Raw genomic sequence first — 18,248 nt, 5'->3', positions numbered from 1 at the left:
AGCAATCATCAGAGGGTCATCATAAGTTCTGTATCATTTTGAATTCACCGCTGTCGGTTTTAATCGGGGGGTTAAACTGCCCCCACGTTTCAAAGGTCACCGCCTGTGTTCCCGAGGTTTGTTTTTAGAGGCAGCTCTTGGCTGGGCTGGCATTGGACAGGGCGCATTTGCTTGGACTGCTGCCAGTTCCAAATTTAAGTTGGGTCTGTCCCGTTAGAAGACCAGAGGGAGACACCACCTCACAGAGTCACTGGCAAGGGAGTTCTTTTCAAAGGTAGGATATTGTGCTTTCTGCAGACTAACGCTGGTAGCTAATGAAGCGTAGAACTGCTGTGCTTCTGGACAAGGGTTTCCTTAGAAAAAAAGGATTTTTTTTCCTTCCTTTTATCCCCCCACCTTTTAAATGACACTTTTTGATTTCTGAAAATAGCCTCCCAGTTGCTGCCATTTGTCATGTAAAGGACAATGTGATTCTAGGTGGCTGGAGCTACAGGAGAAGAGGTGTTGTTTAGGGAAACTACCGCGGTTTTAGTTTCTTTTAGGAGTTGAGCTCAACTTTGCTGCCTTTAGTGCACTCTTGACCTTATTAACTAAGATCCTTGTTCCTTCGGAAATCGTTGCTCTGGCTTTTTGGGATAACATCCAGTTTTTGGTTTAAGGTGAAAGGTTTTGTTTTTGTTTTTTTTTTAAATAGATTTATGGGATTTATTTTGTGGTAAGCCTTTAAAAAAGTTTCCAAGCACTTGTATTTGCTTACATTATCGGTGTTCTTATTTCTGCTTTCTGATGACCTGCACGTTCCAGTCCTGCCTTTCGGGATGGAGAATGAGAACTACAAGACTTTATTTGAACCAATTTTGAGCTGTGGCTTCTCTCCTGGAGATAACCTGATGTCTGTCAAGAAGTAATAATGGCTTTTTTCAGCATTAATAGCCAACATTTTGAAATAACTCCAACCCTGAACAGAATATAACTTCTCCTTCAGGTTGCCGCAATTCTTTCTTTGGCCTTTCCACCTGAAAACTGCGCAGGACAGAAGTGCCACCCTGTTGTAGCAGGAGCCTTGGCACTGGGCCTCCACAGGATGGATTTTGTTGCACATACTGCAGCGTGGCTTGAGCCGATTTCCACGTTCTCTTGTTCCACTGATCTTCACTTTATCAATGATTGTTTCAAGCATGTTCATTATGACAAGCTAAAATAAGGACTCCTGGTTTGTGGTATACGCTAGTCTATGAAATCAAAGAAAAAACCTGTTGCTCTAGGTCTGAAGTGCTACAGAAATCATTCTTTCCAAAATAATTCAGTTCAGCTAGGTTGTCATCTTTCTCAAGCCTGACTGAACTGAGATTTTCTTTGTTCTGGGGCTGTTTGAGTTCCCTCCTTAGAAGAAGGTACTGCAACTGTGTGTCCTAATAAAAAGGGACCTACTTCTCTGGTCCTTCTCTCCCTTGCTCCCCTCCTTCATCTAGTCTTTCTCTTCCCCATCCCGTATTTCCCCTGCCCATACATCAGAGGGGGTTGATTCACACTCCAGCCTGGAAGCTGCAAAAGCGGGTTGCTGCAGCCTTAAGGCAGAGATTGGGTGATTTGCCCAGAACCTGGATAGAATATGGAAAAGAAGGGGAAAAAAAAAAGAGAGAGAGAGAGAAACAATAAAATACTTGGAAAGATTTTTCAAATTAAAAAGGATTAAAGGCAGACCTTCTTTGTTTAGAAAGTAAATGAATAATAATTTCTGTGATTAAGGAATAAGTTAACTGGGCGTAACTGGTTCATGCTGATGAGCAATGGATGCTACTGACCAAAACGCAGTTAGCTTTTAGTTGGGAGGCTTGGGGCTCTTTTCCACCAGCCGCTGTGGCACAGAGTTCAATCCTTGCAAAGTCAATCTTAATTTTTCCCAAAGAATGTGAAAGAACCATGCTGAAATCAGCCTTGGGACTCCTTCCCATCTCCCAGTGTGGTTTAGTTGGAAAAGGTGTCAGGAAAGCGTACTCTTCCCAGTTACCTTTTCCTCTGCTTTACCCCGTTATCTGCATTTTCCTGCAGATTTTCCAAACGCCTCAGCGTCAACCGGGGCTCCTAAAAGAAGCGCCACTCCACCTGTCAGCTCCCACGTTGGAAATAACGAAAGGTCGTGAATGGGAGCTGAAGATTTTTTATTCCAGGCTGCTCAGTGTCAGCACAGCACCTGTTGTCCCTGCCCACATCTTCTATTCTGAATCTCAAGAGACCTTTGAGATAAAAAACAAACAAAAAAAAAGGTGGGGACAACATAAAGAGGGCAGCTGCCATAAGTGACCAGCTGAACGTGAAGCAGTAAGAACCTCCTGCCTTTCCAGCCTACAGAAGGCCAGCAGCCCTGTGTCTAATCAGCTCTTTCCCAGGCACGATTTTCGGGGCGATGTGCACACTGATGTTAAAGCAACTCTACCCGTCCTCTGCTGTAAATCCGTACAAAACACACCCTCGGTGCGCGCTCAGCACAAAGAGGTGGAGGAATAAGATGCTGGGCTGAGCAGCTGGGTGTGGCGGTGCTCGTGCACTGCTTTGCAGCGAAATGAGTTGAATCCTCCTTTTGGCTTTCTGATTTCCCACTTTGGGCATACTGCCTGTGCCCGGAGAGCTTGTGGCCTGGACGTCTGGCCGCGTTATGCGCAGTGTGTCGTACAGTGAAGTGCTTTGGAGACACAGGCGTTAGATCAGGAAGGGGAAGCTCCCTAGCACCTCGAGAAGAGCTGTGTACTAACTTGACGGTTTTATTTTTAGACCTTGTCAAGCTTATTTAAAGCTAGCTCAGCTATTTTTATGTTTTATTTTAGCCATACCTCCAGAAATATTTATCTTACACAGTTCACTACTGGTACAGGAAGCTCGTCTCTTCACTGACAAGCTACTTGAGGAATTCTGTCCAAGCCCCCGATGGAAATCTGGAAGAGCCCAACATTTTCCACATTAGCTCTGGTCCATGGCATGCTGAGCCTCTGTTATCCCTTCACCTCTGTGCAAGCTCTGTCCTGCTTAATGACCCTGAATTCTGACTTAGCATTATTAGTTACCTCTTGTTTTCTGCTTCTCCTGCTGTCCTTTTGTTTGAAGTAGGGTGTGAGCTGCATGCCCAGACCTTCCCGGTATCTCCTGGTACAGGCCCATCTTACAGGTCAAACTGCAAGAGCTCAAACTCCATCTGCACAACAGGGAGGATATCTTAATGTTTGTTTTAGGCTTTATGTGCAACCCAAAAGAAGTATAAATATCAGGAAGGTGTTGTAACTGATTTTACTGTGACATCAAGCAGAAAAGCTTGGGAAAATCAGTGACCCTTTTTACAGCAGAAGTGTCACTCTTTGACCATGTAGTAAGCTGTAACATAAACTACTCCCTTGAAGGCAGTGGCTTAGCGAGGAGAGGAGAGCTATGCATTGGTATCGGAATCCAATTCCAGGACGAGCTAGGTCTTGTAGGTACCTTTAGTTGGGTTTCATTGGCAGGTTTAATATCAGTTTATTAGAACACAGGTTCATGCTGTTAAACTGCACAATTGATGTTGGCATAAAGGTGAAGAGCATGAGTGTGGTTGGAGTTCGGGACTGGACATGTGGTTCGTTTAAATCAGATACCTCGTCTCTGCTAACGGGCGGTGAAAGACACTGGAGATGGAAGCACAGATTTTGGTGCATTAAGCAAATAACAGGCGCAGAGAGAAAACTTACTCTGTGTCTCCAGAGGATAGACTGGCTTAGATCTGTCTGGGGTAATACACAGCAGCTGGTCTCTGGCACGTAGACACTGGGGTACTGGCTGCTCTAGAGAAATCAAAGAGGTTTTATCACACTCAGAAAAATGCAGAGACAGACCCCAGCCCTCAGGAGCCTCCACTCTAAATACACTTTGTGTGGGAGAGTGAATCTAGAGCAAAATGGGAACAGCATCTCTGAACCCGAGTTTGTTACGTGACAGCTGACAAGATCCAACACTAACTGTCCTGCTGGGATGTTCAGATTATCATTGAAATCCTTAAAACTGGGTACTCACGTGAACTTTTGAATGTCTAAAAGAAGGGATGGGGAAATATGTTGAAGATACTTCTGTGTGGGATTTGGTTTACTGGTGGTCTAAGGCAGGGGTAAGAAAAAGGATTTCCTTAGTTTTCAAGTTTCTGCTCATTTTCTTGATGGTGAAATGGTCTGTTTCCTTTCATCTTGTGGCTCTAGGAAGACCGTTCAGAAAGGAAAACTCATGGATTTCACAAGCACAGTCATCATCCCACTGCTTTTTGGCAGCTTGGGGATCTTTGGCCTTTTTTGGCTACTGCAGTGGATGCGCATGCGAACCTACCTCCAGGAAGCCGTGGTTGTGATCACAGGGGCTACCTCTGGCCTGGGAAAAGGTAGGTACCGAGAAAGGGCACCAAAGGCAGGACAAGCCGAGGGCTGTGGAAGGGGCATCTATTGGAATAGACCAGTAATGAACAGCAAGTTCTTCCTGCTCTGAATTAGGAGGCACAGAGCTCGCCCAGCCCTATTAGTTGTAGCTATAGCCAGTGAGAGTTTTGATGGAAGAAAGTCTCAAAATTGGTTAAGGAAAATTTGAACCATCCTGTATAAGCTGCAGCTCATCAAAGCAAGGAGCAAGTTATGCTGTTCTTGTGCTGTCAGGGGTCTTTTCTCTAAATCCTGAAAAAGCCAGAAAGTCAAATTGTTTCTCCAAAACTTCCCAGAGCTGCTGTTCTCCATTCATGTTTGTTGTACTTCCAGTGACCCTGCCATACTTTCCACTCCTTCTCCCTGCCCTCACCCCCAAGTTAAGGTATCTTTTCTCTTTTGGTACAAATCCATCCCTTCTAAATTCAAACTCTTGGCAATGTTAACACCTGTGAGTATTTTTTGCTAGATAAAATCACAGGTGTGGGGTTTTTTTTTTTTTTCCAAATTTATTCTTTGTGTAAGTGGATATGTTCTCCAATGCTGCTTTCTATGATTGCTTTAAAAGCGTCTTGAAGAGAAGACAAGGTGCTCTCTGCTTGCATTAGGATGAGCACATTTACAGAGCAAACGGAGCTTACATTGCTGCTGTCTTTGCACCTGAGCTTGTCCTTAAGGATCAGGGTGTTGAGGGCCTGAAGGGCCAAAGGGGATGAAACACCTCTCTGCCTGGCAGAACCAAAGCACTGGGAGTGGTAAAAGAATTTGTATTTCACATCAAGAAGAGAGAGAACTGTTATCTCAGGAGGGACCTTCCAGCTGTGCCAGGCTGGGAAGATGAAGCACGGGGTGTTGTTTCGTGCACAGATTTCCATGAAGTGTCCCCCTTACCAACCCATTGCCAAGATCTGACACTTCCCCTCACTCCCAGTTAGGACTGTACTAGACCACCTCCAATTACTGTGTGTAATTAAACACCCTTCATTACCACACACTTTTAATGAACCTTTGGAAGTGTTCACTGAAACCAAAACTCCTCAGATCAGGCGCCACTGTGTTAGATGATGGGCACAAGGTGCCGTGGTCCCTCTGAAGGGCACACGGTCAGAAATTCAGAGGCACGGGCAAATTCACCCTGCCTGTGGGGGGGGATGCGTAAACAGCACAATAACTGCATAACCAGCACCGGAACCGGGAACACGCCAGCTGCCTCACTGCTGTCACGGCTCTGTCACAGTCGCAGGAAAATGGCATCTTGTTGCCACTTCACTGCAAATCACCCCAGAGCAGTAAGGCCACCTTAGAGCCTTGCCAGCTCAAAGAAGTTTTAGCCTCTCACCAGGTATGATGGGGATCTGCTGGTTGTCTCTGGCATTCAATGTCTCCTTTTCTTTCTTTCTTGCTTTCTCTAAAGAATGTGCAAAAGCCTTCCATGCGGCTGGCTCCAAGCTGGTGCTCTGTGGCAGAGACAGCGAGAAACTCAAAGAGCTGGTGCAGCAGCTTTCCACCATGACCAATCACCGAAAGAACGTAAGCGGGGGAGAAGGAGACGCTTGTCGTCTCGCGGGGCCAGGATTTCTGCTCGTGTTATTACAGAGGTTACAGAATTGCTTGTGGGTTGTTCTGTTGAGCGAGAGGAAAAATGTGACTCTGTGGTTAGGGACAGATATTGCTACAGGAGTACCTTGAGCTGACATGTCATAGCATGTAAAAACCCCACAAAAAGCTGAAGGACTCCTGGCCTTGTAATGGAGGTGAAGGCGTGTGAGAGTGCAGCGTGGCCAGCTGCCCTTGCACCTGTGTGTCACACACTGGATCTGGAAAAGTGACTTTCCTTCTGCCGGCTTTTATTTTTTGATGTCTTGCTCTGCTGACAGTGGCTAAGAAAGGTATTGCTGGCTTCTGAAAAGACACAAGTTTTTGACTATTTCAGATGCATTATCTTAAACAAGACAACAGCAAACCTTAATGCTCGAGGAAGATCTCGCTTGCTCTTGTTTCCAGAGCTGTGAACTCCCATCTCTCCTTTAAGTCATGAGCATGAACATGCAGCACATCCAGCACAGCCTGACCTGGTCTTTTGCCAACTTTTGTTTATTCACAGACACACAAACCTCACACTGTGGTATTTGACCTCTCGGACACTAAAACTGTCCTAAATGCTGCTGAGGAGATCCTGAAGCACCAGGGCCACGTGGACATACTGATCAACAACGCAGGCGTTAGCTTCAGAGGCACCATTGAGGACACAGGACTGGACGTGGACAAGAAAGTGATGGAAATAAATTATTTTGGTCCTATAGCCCTCACCAAAGGTATCCGTGATCCAGATTACAGGGGGACAGTGGATTTGGCCGATATTTCTGCTGGCCAACAGAGCTGATTTGCAATTGTATCTGGTAGAGCATCAGAGGGGAGGAAAGTTTTATTTTATGGGCAGGCCTAAAGTTGATGCTTGGGCACGACTGCATGGGAAGTACGTGATTAGAGATAACATCTTGTGTAAAACACCTCCGGACTCTAGTCTGGCAGGAACTTCTGCAGAGAGATAGGGTTAGCCTGCCTGCACTGATAAGATCCTAGAGAAGGCAGCATGGGTTCTAGGTGAGGCTGTAGCTTTCCTAGGAGGCTTCTTCGGTTACACACAAAGTTCAGCCTGGAGCGTGTCAGCTGCAGGAACTGGAAAGATGTCCTGGTGGCAGAAAAGAGCAAGTCGTGCTCACACCATGCCTGTGGGAGGTCAGAGCAACTAGAACAGCGGCTGTGCAGCCCCACAGGTGAACGGCCCTGCCAGACTGCAGCTCCAGTGAGAGGCACTGCCCAGTCCCTACACCGAACAAGGGTCGTGTAACTCACTCAGGCATCCCTGAATGCTCTGAAAGCATCGCTTCCTAACAGCAGTAACGGAAGGGCTGTTATTCTGAATGGGTCTTTTCTCTCTCTTGCTAGCACTTCTCCCCTCCATGATCAAGAGGAGACAAGGCCACATTGTGGCCATCAGCAGCGTTCAAGGCAAAATAAGCATTCCTTTCAGATCCGCGTGTAAGTACCTCCGCAGAAGATGGGGAAGACATATTTGGGGCACTGGACTGAATGAATACTTGGCGAGTGCTTCCACATTGAGCTCTCCGTAGAGCTGGCTGCGTGCAGGGAAGGCAGAGCTGTGCATCACTGTTAGCATAGCCACAGATCTCTGACAGCTGTTGAGGAAGGCACTCTCCAGTACAAAATCTCAGCCCTGTCCTAAAGCTGGTAAGGGATGGGGAAGAGAGCTGTCTTGAAAACAGCTTAACATTCCTATCTGAACACTTGAGAGAGTCCCTATAAACTTTATTATTAATTCCATAATTTTACTGCATTTTATCCTTGCTGTTTGCCTGGTTAATCTCCTGTAAGAAAGCAGGAACTTTTTGTTTTAACAAGTTGTGAAGTGCCATAGTACAACCAGTGCCAAAAAAAAAGAAGCCGGAACAGTTATCTTGATCCAGGCAAACTCTTCACACTAAATCAGTTATGCCAAGAAATAATATTGGTGAGATTATTGGAACAAGCCTTATAAAAGATGGGGGAACTAAAAGGAGAGTGGTTGACATACAAGCATCTGTAAATCACTGAAAATAAAAATGGAAAGGTCCAGTGGGGATGGCATGAGAGGAGTAGGGTTTGATGTAGAGTGAGAGAGAGCCTGGAACGTCTGAGCCATCTGGTCTTGCTAATGACGTGGGTACGACTGTACCAAGCAGCGTGTTCTGAAGAGCTTCCAGAGCGTGTGCAGTGCCCAGGTCCTGGCGGGCCCGGCAGCACGGACCTCAGCTCTCGCCTGGGTCCTCAGGCAGGGCACACAGCCTGCGCTCAGCTCTGCGCGGCTGGTGTCAGCCCTGCCGCCGTGTGGAGGTGAGGGCAGTCAGTGACCAAGCACACATGGAAAGGGAGCGAGCAAAAGGAGTTGCTCAGCCATTTAACGGGGGAAAATCCTGCCCTAGGCCAGGCTTCTCTGCTGTCTGCTTGTGCGATCAGGTTTTGGCTCGTGCGCAGCCAAGCTCTGACCCTGCTCCGCCAGTCCCTAACACCCATCATGCGTAGGCCAGCAGGGTGCTCAGCAGCGAGAGTCAGCTCTGCCCTCCTGTATGGGCATCGCGTTCCCCCAGCCCCTCAAATGCTTCCCAAACCAGGCTTCATGTCTCCTCTCCTGAGTGGGAGGCAGCCTGGGTTTGCTCCGTAGCGCTTTGGCATGGCTGTGATATGAAGCTCAGGATCCTAGCCAGTTTCCAACTTGAGTATTTACATTTTGCCTTCCTAAATTGCCTCTCACTCCCACTACCTGTTGCTGCCATTCACTAAAAAAAAAAAACCAACCTAGAAGTTGGAGAACAGCTGCTGGGTTCTTGCTGAGAAGTGGCTGCATGGCAGTGAAAAACCCATTCATGGGAATGGATCTTCCCTTCAGTCCTGCTCCTTCTCCTTACTGCATAGTTCTTTTCCTGATTTTCAGATGCTGCCTCTAAGCATGCTACCCAGGCCTTCTTTGATTGTCTACGAGCAGAAGTGGAGCAGTACGACATCGATGTGACAGTTATAAGCCCCGGATACATTCAGACGAACCTCTCTCTCAACGCTCTAACAGCAGATGGATCTCGCTATGGAGGTGAGACGTGATTTTGTGCCTTGTATCTAAAGCATCCCCACCTCACTGAGTTACTCCAAAGTGCTCTTGCAGCATATGGCCTCTGGTGGGGGACACAGCTTAGCCCTGAAGTATCAAAAGACTTTGGATGCAGGGTAGGAACAGTAATCCCCAAAATTTAGCCTTCCTAGGCAGCAGCTACTGAGTTCTAGCCCGACCATGAATTATACCTGCCTGTGCTCCCACATGTAACTGGTGTAAAACCCAAAATCATCCAAGCAGCCACGTGCAGTCAGAGCAGAGCGTTCCTGGGAGAGGTGCTAACCGCGGGCTTACCTGCTGGCGCTTATTCGGCTTTCCTTTGGCAGTTATGGACAAGAACACCGCGGAAGGACAGACAGCCGCAGAGGTCGCTCAGGTGGTGCTCCACGCGGTGGGACAGAAGAAGAAGGAAGTCCTTGTAGCTGGCCTGACACCCTCCCTGGCTGTCTACCTGCGAAACCTCTTCCCCAGGCTCTTCTTCACCTTAATGGCAACGAGAGCAAGAAAGGAGAGAAAAGCGAAGGACTCTTAGAGCTCATCTCATCCGAGCGGTAACTGTAGGGAGAGGCCAAGCCCCTGCAGTTTGGCTGGGACATCCCTGGAGGTGCTCCTGCAGGAAAATCCTTTCTCAAAATGCTGCAGTTTACCATTGCCTGGAGAGTGGGAAGCGGTTTCCCTCACATCAGGGCAGAGAAACAGCCCCTAAACCTCACCTGGAGAAGGGGCTTGGACAGAGGGGGAGAGCTGAGGCTGCAGGGGAGGGTAACTCGAGGGAACACTGCACAGCGGGCGAGGCCCCTGTGCTGGAAGGCAGCACCTTACCTCGCCTCACTCCAGGCATGCTCAGCTTTACTGGCCTGCTACAAACGAAACCCACCCATTTGGCCTTCACACAAACAGATCTTAGCTTTCCCCACCCCAGCCCCTGTGAAATAGAGTCCTCAGCTGGGAGCTCTCGTGATCAGTGTCTCCTTCCCACTCCTTCCAATTGGATCTAGAACATGTTTGAAGTGGAAAACGTCACAGCCTGTGCTTGTTAACACGCCAAATCATCCGATATATTAATAAAGTCCAGTGCCACTTTTAAAGAAGTAACTGATGTAAAAGATAAGTTTTACTTGGCAGTTATTTTTTCTGTCTGAATTTTACTGATGAACAGGGACATTTAACGCTGTCCTACCTGACAGTACACTGTTAACCCCAGCACAAGGTAATGCCGGGGAAGCACTGAACAGATAAAAAATAGCACAGCAAGGTGTGCTGCTGTGTGTAAATACCGTGGAGCTGATAGCAGCACGTCTGCTCCACCTGTAGCCTAGAGCACAGAGTAGGTGGTAAGATAGGAAACCAGGGAATTACCTTCTCTCTCCCTCTCTCCAAGGGGAGTTTCTGTCAGCATTAGTTGTGCTTTTCCTTTCCCTTTGGTGTTCTGTATGTCCTGTTTCTTGGCAAAATGCAGTCATCCTGCCAGTCTCATCCAGCTGCTCCATCTCCTGGTGTTTCAGGTCACGGGTACTCAAGGGGCCGCATTGCATTTCTGTTATTATCCAGAGTGGATATCCTGAGAGGTGGAACACATCAGGCCTGAGGAAGAAAATGATGTGTGGGGAGTTACTATAGCACTGTTTTGAACTCCAGCTCCACCTCAGAGGTTACTGAGACTGTGCACGTTCCCCTTTGAATGTAGCACAGCCCGGTTCTGAGCACCCCTGTAATGGTCGGGATGGGCAGCAGTGTGTGGGCCTGTTGAAGGGAAACCCATGGTAACCCACAGCTGCCGGCACGGGGAGAAGGCAGCCGCCATCTCCTGCCATGCACTGAAACACACGACCCTCGAGACCCCTCTCATCCTCCCAGGTCACCTTGCACAGTCACAGCACTGGCTTACTAACAGCCAGGATGTCACCAAGCGTTTTAGCTCCATCATCGCTAATATTTGTTGGAAGACAAGCTCCCCTACCCCCATCTGTGTCCTCTCCCCCTCAGAATGGGGTGAAAGTTTTTAAAACAGACCTACCTGTTGTGACAGCTAAGCTGACTTTTCACCTTCCTCCTGCAATGAGACCACAGGAAACTTTCTCATTTTTAACTCCAGAGTCAGTGCTGCATGCAGTGGGTTTAGGGAGCCTACCGAGGGTCAGTCCTTCTGCCATAGCCATCGTTCCAGGCAAGGGAAAGCTTAACACAAAAAAGCATCAGGACCACAGAGGTTTGTTGAAGAAAAGAAACTAACAGCCTTTATGATTATTATGCATTGATTAAAAAAGAGCAGGAGTGTCGCGTGTGTGGCTAGCAGAAGGATATTTCAGGGCCTTGTGCAGCAATCAAGTGCATATTAGCTGCGGCAGATCTGCCACGAGTTTAAAATTAATCCAGTAGATGGGACTTTAGAAACAAACGTCAGGACTCAAAAGGCAGCTGGGCCAGCAGTCCTAGCCTAACCGCAGGAGGATGAAGTAGTCGCATTTCTTCCCCTCCTCTCTGCCAAGGCAACTGTACATTGTTGCTATAAATAGAGATGCTCTGGATCGCAGCGTCTTTAACCTTGGAGGGAGACAGCTCAGCCACTGTACCAGCAAAGAGCCACAGGGCTGGTGCCACCCAGTAAAGCCCCGATGCCACAGGGGTTTCCTCCAGGCCCTGTGCCAGCTCAGGTGTGGCTGTCTGTGCAGGTGATAAAAGCACTCGCTCAGAACTCCCAGCAAACCCCATTTGCCCAGCGCACACACGATTGGGAAGCGCGCCCTGCTAACAAAAAAGCTGCATCAGCAGAAAAACACGAGCTGGAACCATGGCCAGAAAAGCCTGCAGCAGCCCAGAGGTGAGGGGGAGTTCTTGCTGCCTGCTGCTGCAGTTTGGAAAGATAAAGACAGAACCACTGAATTTGGTTTCCGAGCTCCTGAGACTCCTGTCCAAGGTCAGTGCTTCAGCTGCAGAGGTCAGGCTGCAGGTCCCACTGAAGCAAGCAGCACACCTGTGTGGGGCAGGTTTTACTGCAGCGCTTTGCTCTTGTATCCCGATCATAGCGCTTGAAGCTGTGCCAAGCTGGCCTGGGAAGTGCAAACCACGCCTAGCTTCCATCTGGTAGGAGGAGATTATAGACAACAAGCCCCTATCTGTTAAAAGTAACTGGCAGTTCTTGCAAAAAAAACGAAAACAGTAAATACCTCCCATTCTAAGAACAAGATTTTGACAGGTTTGAGTTAAAAGATGAATTCATGCACAAGACTGAATTCTAAAATTCCAGATAACATGGATACAATCACGTGGATGCCTTGCAGCAGCAGCAGGCAGCTCCAGAAATGCGTGTTCCAAGCAATGGAATTGCGTAGTCGGGGCCCAGCCGTCTGAGTGTCAGCAGCAGCGACAAAGCACAAAGGCAGCACAGGTGGACTCATACCTCAGAAGTCCTCTTGGCTGCACTTCTCCATCGTTCAGAGAAGTAACAGCTGGAGGTGGCAGGACAGCAGAGGATTTAAACACCTTTAGCCCCAACCATCAGCATTTAAGTGATTACCAAAAAGATATCAACACCGGGGTCACAAGTAAGCCTCTTCCAAGAAACACAACTAGTCAAGCAAGAGGGAAAGCAACACTCTGCAGCTATTCCTTCATCACCTGGCTGCTGTGAAGTAACACTGATGCTGCTGCCATGTGCCATGGACAAGAATATCAGGTCTGTGTGTGAGCAAGTGTAAATAATTATCACCACTGGAGCTCTCCTAGCGAAGCCTCCATCCCCTGGAAGCGCATTATAAAAGGGAACTATGATAACAGTAACAAGAGAGCAGAAGCATTTGAAATTCTCATCCTTTAATGGTCAATGATAATTCTGGCTGGTTCTGTGTAATACAATTAAACAATATACTTAAATGTTTCCCAAAAAAAAAAAAAGAAGCTCTCACACCCCCTCTTTCTATAGCTTTCTTTCATCGACATTCTGCTGCTGGATTGGACTCCCATGGCCTAACATACAGCTCTCAAGTCACTGCACATCCACATCTTAAGTGTAACGAAGAACTGAAAAACCTTGGTGCACCAGTAATGTGTTATTTTTAAAAAATAACAGCTCTATTAAACCAAATCCTTCCCAGTCTCCACTGCTTCTCAAAGAGGAAAAACAAAATGTTACTGTGGGAGTCTTAATACACTTTGTGGGTTTCTCTCTTCCCTTCCCTGCTGAAGTCATACAGCATAGAGTTCGTAGATCTTCTTTACACAGTACACCAGGGCGGCGAGTGCTATCGTGTTGTGCAGTCTCTTTCTGTGCAGGTCATCCTTCCTCACCAGCACCACCGGAGTGGAGGAGGTGAGCGTATGCAGGGGCAGGCGGGAAAGTTTATAGGCATCGTACTCTACTTGGTACTTGCAACAAGGATCAAATTGCCAAGAGATACCATAAAGGGTGCAGCAAGCCACACTCAGCACACCGGCAGGCAGGGAGATGTAGTGAGAATAATCTCCTGGAAGTGCCAGAGGGGTGAAGAGACAGGTGGTGCCCGCTAGCACGGCCGTCTTGTGCAGGCAGTTCCCAACGGTGATCCAGCGGGCTGTCTCGTCCCCGATGCGAGTGGGCTCAATCACTATGTATTTGTACTGCGCTTCCAGGGCCTGCTCCAGCTCGTACTCAAACTGGTCCTGAGCATTCTCTCCGTTGTAGATCTCATGCACGATGTAGCAGTCTGTGGAGGACAAGGTGACCCTGTGAACAGGAAACACAGAATTAAAACTACAGGGCTTAAAGACAGCTTCAGCCAGCCAGCTGCGAGAAAAGGAGAGAAAAATGCTCAAAGTAAGGGCAGCTCCTCAAGGTCAGTCACAACAAGCAGCTTTTTCACATCAAGATTCATTTCACATCATTTTGTGATTGCTGCACGTGAAGTAATCCAAAAATAAGGCAATGTACTTCTCCTCACCTTTTCCTAACTTGGAGGAGCTAGAACATTTTGAGAAAATGGGATGTTGTTAACAATCCTGACATGGTTCCTCACACTGAGCCCCACGATGTTTCTCTAGATACTGGAAACACCACACCTTAGCGACCACACCACACCAGTGAACGAACAGTGCAGACTTCAGGAGTTTTCATCAAAAACAAGACTGGCAACTCATCCATCAAAGAGGGCAGGTTGCACTGGAATGTTTTAAGAGAGGAAGTACCTTCAAGTGAAGGCGTCTGCTTTCTCCCCACAATAACCACCTCCTTGCCACTGATGCAGCTTGCTATTTAGTCCTCCACAGTAAATCCAACCTTGTAAATCCACAGTAAATCCAACAAGGATGGCCACGAAACTCTGCTGGAAGGGACGGTGAAAAGGTATCAGAGCACTCTGTTAGAGAACAGTTCATTCCCGGTGCTGAAATAGGGCACAGCAAAGCAAGAAAGGAACATTTTTTTAAGCCAGGCAGGCTTTAACAGTGAAGAGGGAGCTGCTCGCTTTACTTTGGAGCAGGCTCCCTACTGGCAGGGGATTCACAAGCCTTCTACATCCCCCACTGGAGCAGCAGCTTTCAGCTACCTAAAAATCTCATCAATTTCCACTTTCCCTCCACTCTCTTTATGCACATCCCCTTAGCTGCAGCTACATGAACATAACAGCTGCCAAGAAATAGGATTGTGACTCTTTACCTGTGCTGAGAAAGGGTAAAAAACCCTATCCAAGCAAAACCCTCCCTTCGAACCATTTCTGACATACTTGTGCTTAACCAGAACAAAACCGAGCACGTGGCCTCTCAAGGATAAAAATATCTAGCAGATTCCTTTAGCAGAAGGAGAATAAACCGCACACATATTTGACCTCATCTCGGCAGACAAAACAACCTCATCCCGACAGCAGTGAGCCCCTCCTGATATCGGGAGGCAAGACACCGCTGAGATAGAGAATGAAACCAGCACTTTTTGCTCCATTAGTGCAATGGTACTTATGTGCAGGCACTGGAAAATAAGGGAGAGAAAAACACACACTCACAAGCTGCTGCGTTACCAGACATTACCCTTAGCGTGCAGCTCCATTCATGCTGCAAAGGGGAGCGTGCAGTGGCCATCTGTAATCAAGAATATTGTTAAATTACAAGCTGTTGCCAGAAGTAGCTGCTTTTGTGAACAGCAGCAAGCATATCCAATAGCAGGGCCCAAGCTGCACCAGCCTCTCTCACAGCAGAGTAATAAACAGTTTAATTTAAATTCTGGCTGGAAATGTATATAAACGACAAGGAAAACTCAACTTACAACCTAGTTACTGAGATCTCTGCAGTGCATTTCCCCCTCGGCCTGTTCGTGGGTAGTAACAAAAATAAAATTCCACCAGGATGCTGTGTACACCCTTTCTTTACAGCCATCCTCTTGCAAGACATCGTTTGGAAAATTCAGCACTGGATGTGGTGGGCTCTGATGTTCTATAGTGCATCTATAGTGCATCTATAGTGCAAGTATTAGAGAAAAATTTTGAAGGCCAGACCTACATAAAAATTTTACAGAGTACTACATCTCTAAATAACGAAGTGTATCAGCTAACATTGGGGAGTTCCTAACAAAGTGTTAGTTACTCTGATACATTAAGGACACAGCTGGTCATGGTTTCTGCCAAGGATTTTTTTCCTGATGACAACTGCTCCAAGTGCAGCTTCTTCCAAATAAAAAATTCCAGTTTCGTTATAGAAGAGATGCTGAGACTTGAGGTAACTCTGGGCTTCTAACTCTAGGAATTAAGTAACTACACTACATGGGATTTCTCCAGGCTCAGCATCAGGACAGGCTGCACATTCCTGTTCTTCCCTCTGAATGTCCCTTTTTTCCTGTCACCATAAGGTACACACACAGCTCCATACCACAAGCAACAGCCGCCCGTCAAAGAGAGCAGGAATCCAACAGGCTTTGGCCAGAGGCAGTATCATCCATCTCTTCTGGAATCTTTTGGCTTGCCAGACTCCAGGGCTTTATAACAATAAAGAAACGCACAATCCTTCTAAGCCAAAACAAGTAAAACTTAAAATAAGTTCTGTTGAAAAAGTCACTGAAATAAACTGCACAAAGGCTTCATCCCTGATAGGGTCTGGCCCCCTAACTATGCTGTTTCTCCAAATTAGTCCTCTAATGTGGGAATAAATCTCTATCATAGCACTTAAGCTTCAAATAACAAAATGGGTAATCCAAAAACAAAGGACAAAGAATGAAACATCAGCCGCTCAAACAACAGGACACATGAAAAGTCAGCAATGCAAGCAGAAAGCCTCCACTTCTGGAAGAGAGGAAGCAGGGTTTATAGCGTATTATTTCCACACAAGAACTGGCTGCCTCTGGAGGATGGCAAGCTGCAAACTGGTTTGTTTTCAGATGGTATAGAAGGAGACACATGGGCTTGAGAAGGTTTTAGACCTTGTTGGCACGCAGAGTAGGACCAAGGCCCTCAATTCACAGCGACAATCTCTCCTGACGCAGCGTTTCCATTGCACACGGCAGCTGCACACGAACAAATCCAGGCAAAGCAACTGGATTTGCTCGAACACTGGAGCCTGTGGAGTTCGCCTTTTGGAGCTTGTTTCCACCCCCCCGGGGATGACAAACAAAAATGCAGAGCTGTGCAACCACCCCCAAGCTGGCATCCACCCGCTGTGAAGTGTGGTGATTTTATATAAACTCGATTTTAGTTAAAAGAACAGGAAATAACCACTGTCAGAGAGGATCTAGTTCCAGAAGTCATACAATGCTGCCACATATTCAGAAGCCCATCATGTTATTTACTAGACAGACCAAAACCTTGTTAATATTATTCAATCAAAAGATTTTCCAGGACCTGTCTTCCCACCCCAAAAAAGAGGGAGACATTAAAAAGCTGTCCAGCTGTTCTGTAAGAATAGTTCTGGACCTTCCATCCAAACAGTTCACTCTACTGCAGCTTTGTGCATTCTGTACTTGAGAAATTTTACGTGTCTCATTCCTGGTGCCAACTGCATGCACAGATGGGGGAGTGTGACAGTATTCTCAACTGTTTGATATAGCAAGATGATAATTATTTTTAAAAAAATCACTGATGTAAAATTTTGGTATAGCCAAAGTTATAAATAAGGAAGTAGTTAAGAGAGTTAGCTCCAGCAGGAGGGGCAGAAGCGTCTGTCTCAGCTATAGGGCAAGCTTCAAATTACATTTGGATTATCTTCCTAACATGGGAATATCAGAGAGCACCAGGAGAGGGGTGCTGCAGCTGGCTGAACAATAGTTTCCTCAGTTGCAGCCCTCAAAGCAGCTCCATTTCTCTGCCTCCAGCTTGGAAGAAGTCTCCTAGCTGCCTCCTGAAAACCGCAGCCTGTCTCTTAAATCTAAGTTTCAATGGCATAGTCTTTATGGATGAGGAAATAAATCACCTTCTAAGGAAGAGGCACAACACCACTCCGTGGGAATAGTCTTTATGGATGAGGAAATAAATCACTTTCTAAGGAAGAGGCACAACACCACTCCATGGGGAAAGACTTTGTTTCGCCAGGTGCCAACTGGCAAAAAAAGAAACAAATGAACCAAGTGCTGAAAACAAGGCAGATGACAACATCCTGGAAGAAACCCCAGCATCCTTTTACCACTGGCAGGGGAGAATCGCTGAGCCTCACGAGTTTGGTGCTCTCAGCCTAATGTTGTTCCTCAGTCTGACAGACAGACTGTTGGCGAGGGTTTCAAGTGGTCCAGCTATCTCAGTTCTGCAAAATGTTCAGAATCACAATTAGAAACAAACTCAATCTGCACAAAGCACAGGTACAGTTCTGTGCAAAAAAGGTTCTTTTCAAACCCCTCCTATAACACATAGGCCAAGTATGTTTGGGTTTTTTTAGAACTTCCTGGACAACAATATTACTCAGAGCAGCAAAGATACCCTCAGATGAACAGTCAATGAAGACCAGTCTGATGAGCCGTTAAAAATATAAGAAAGGAGAGGCTTGCAGCAGTGTGATAACGCCTGTCACAAGCAGCACACAGACACACAAAATCCAGTTCAGCCATGCAACAGAGGGACCTCATGCTGGCCGTGCAGCGAATGGCAGAGAAAGGACCTTACTGATGGCCCACGCACAGTGCCTGGGGTCATGATTAGCATCTCAGACAAGCTTCAGTAAGTCCATCAAGTCAAGGCATGACAAATTCAAAAACCAAACTTCCCTCCCCCCGC

General features: G+C 47.0%; 2 protein-coding genes across 2 annotated transcripts; one reads left to right on the top strand and one right to left on the bottom strand.

The window, feature by feature from the left end:
* The first annotated feature begins 4,215 nt into the window (after positions 1-4,215).
* On the top strand, positions 4,216-9,733 carry DHRS7B (dehydrogenase/reductase (SDR family) member 7B). Its single transcript, XM_010073560.1, has 6 exons — positions 4,216-4,393; positions 5,842-5,957; positions 6,532-6,742; positions 7,377-7,469; positions 8,920-9,072; positions 9,420-9,733. Exons 1-6 carry the CDS (start codon positions 4,243-4,245, stop codon positions 9,623-9,625), a joined length of 930 nt encoding a protein of 309 aa, XP_010071862.1. The 5' UTR covers positions 4,216-4,242; the 3' UTR covers positions 9,626-9,733.
* A 3,159-nt stretch (positions 9,734-12,892) lies between these two features.
* TMEM11 (transmembrane protein 11) lies at positions 12,893-13,795 on the bottom strand (the record flags this gene model as incomplete). Its single annotated transcript, XM_010073561.1, has 1 exon — positions 12,893-13,795. A coding segment is annotated over one exon (517 nt), but the record flags the coding sequence as incomplete, so codon positions are not given.
* Between the last annotated feature and the right edge of the window lie 4,453 nt (positions 13,796-18,248).

Source organism: Pterocles gutturalis, unplaced genomic scaffold (genome assembly GCF_000699245.1).
Source record: "Pterocles gutturalis isolate BGI_N339 unplaced genomic scaffold, ASM69924v1 scaffold23207, whole genome shotgun sequence".
Classification (NCBI taxonomy): domain Eukaryota; kingdom Metazoa; phylum Chordata; class Aves; order Pterocliformes; family Pteroclidae; genus Pterocles; species Pterocles gutturalis.
This window is presented reverse-complemented; position numbering and strand designations above follow the sequence as displayed.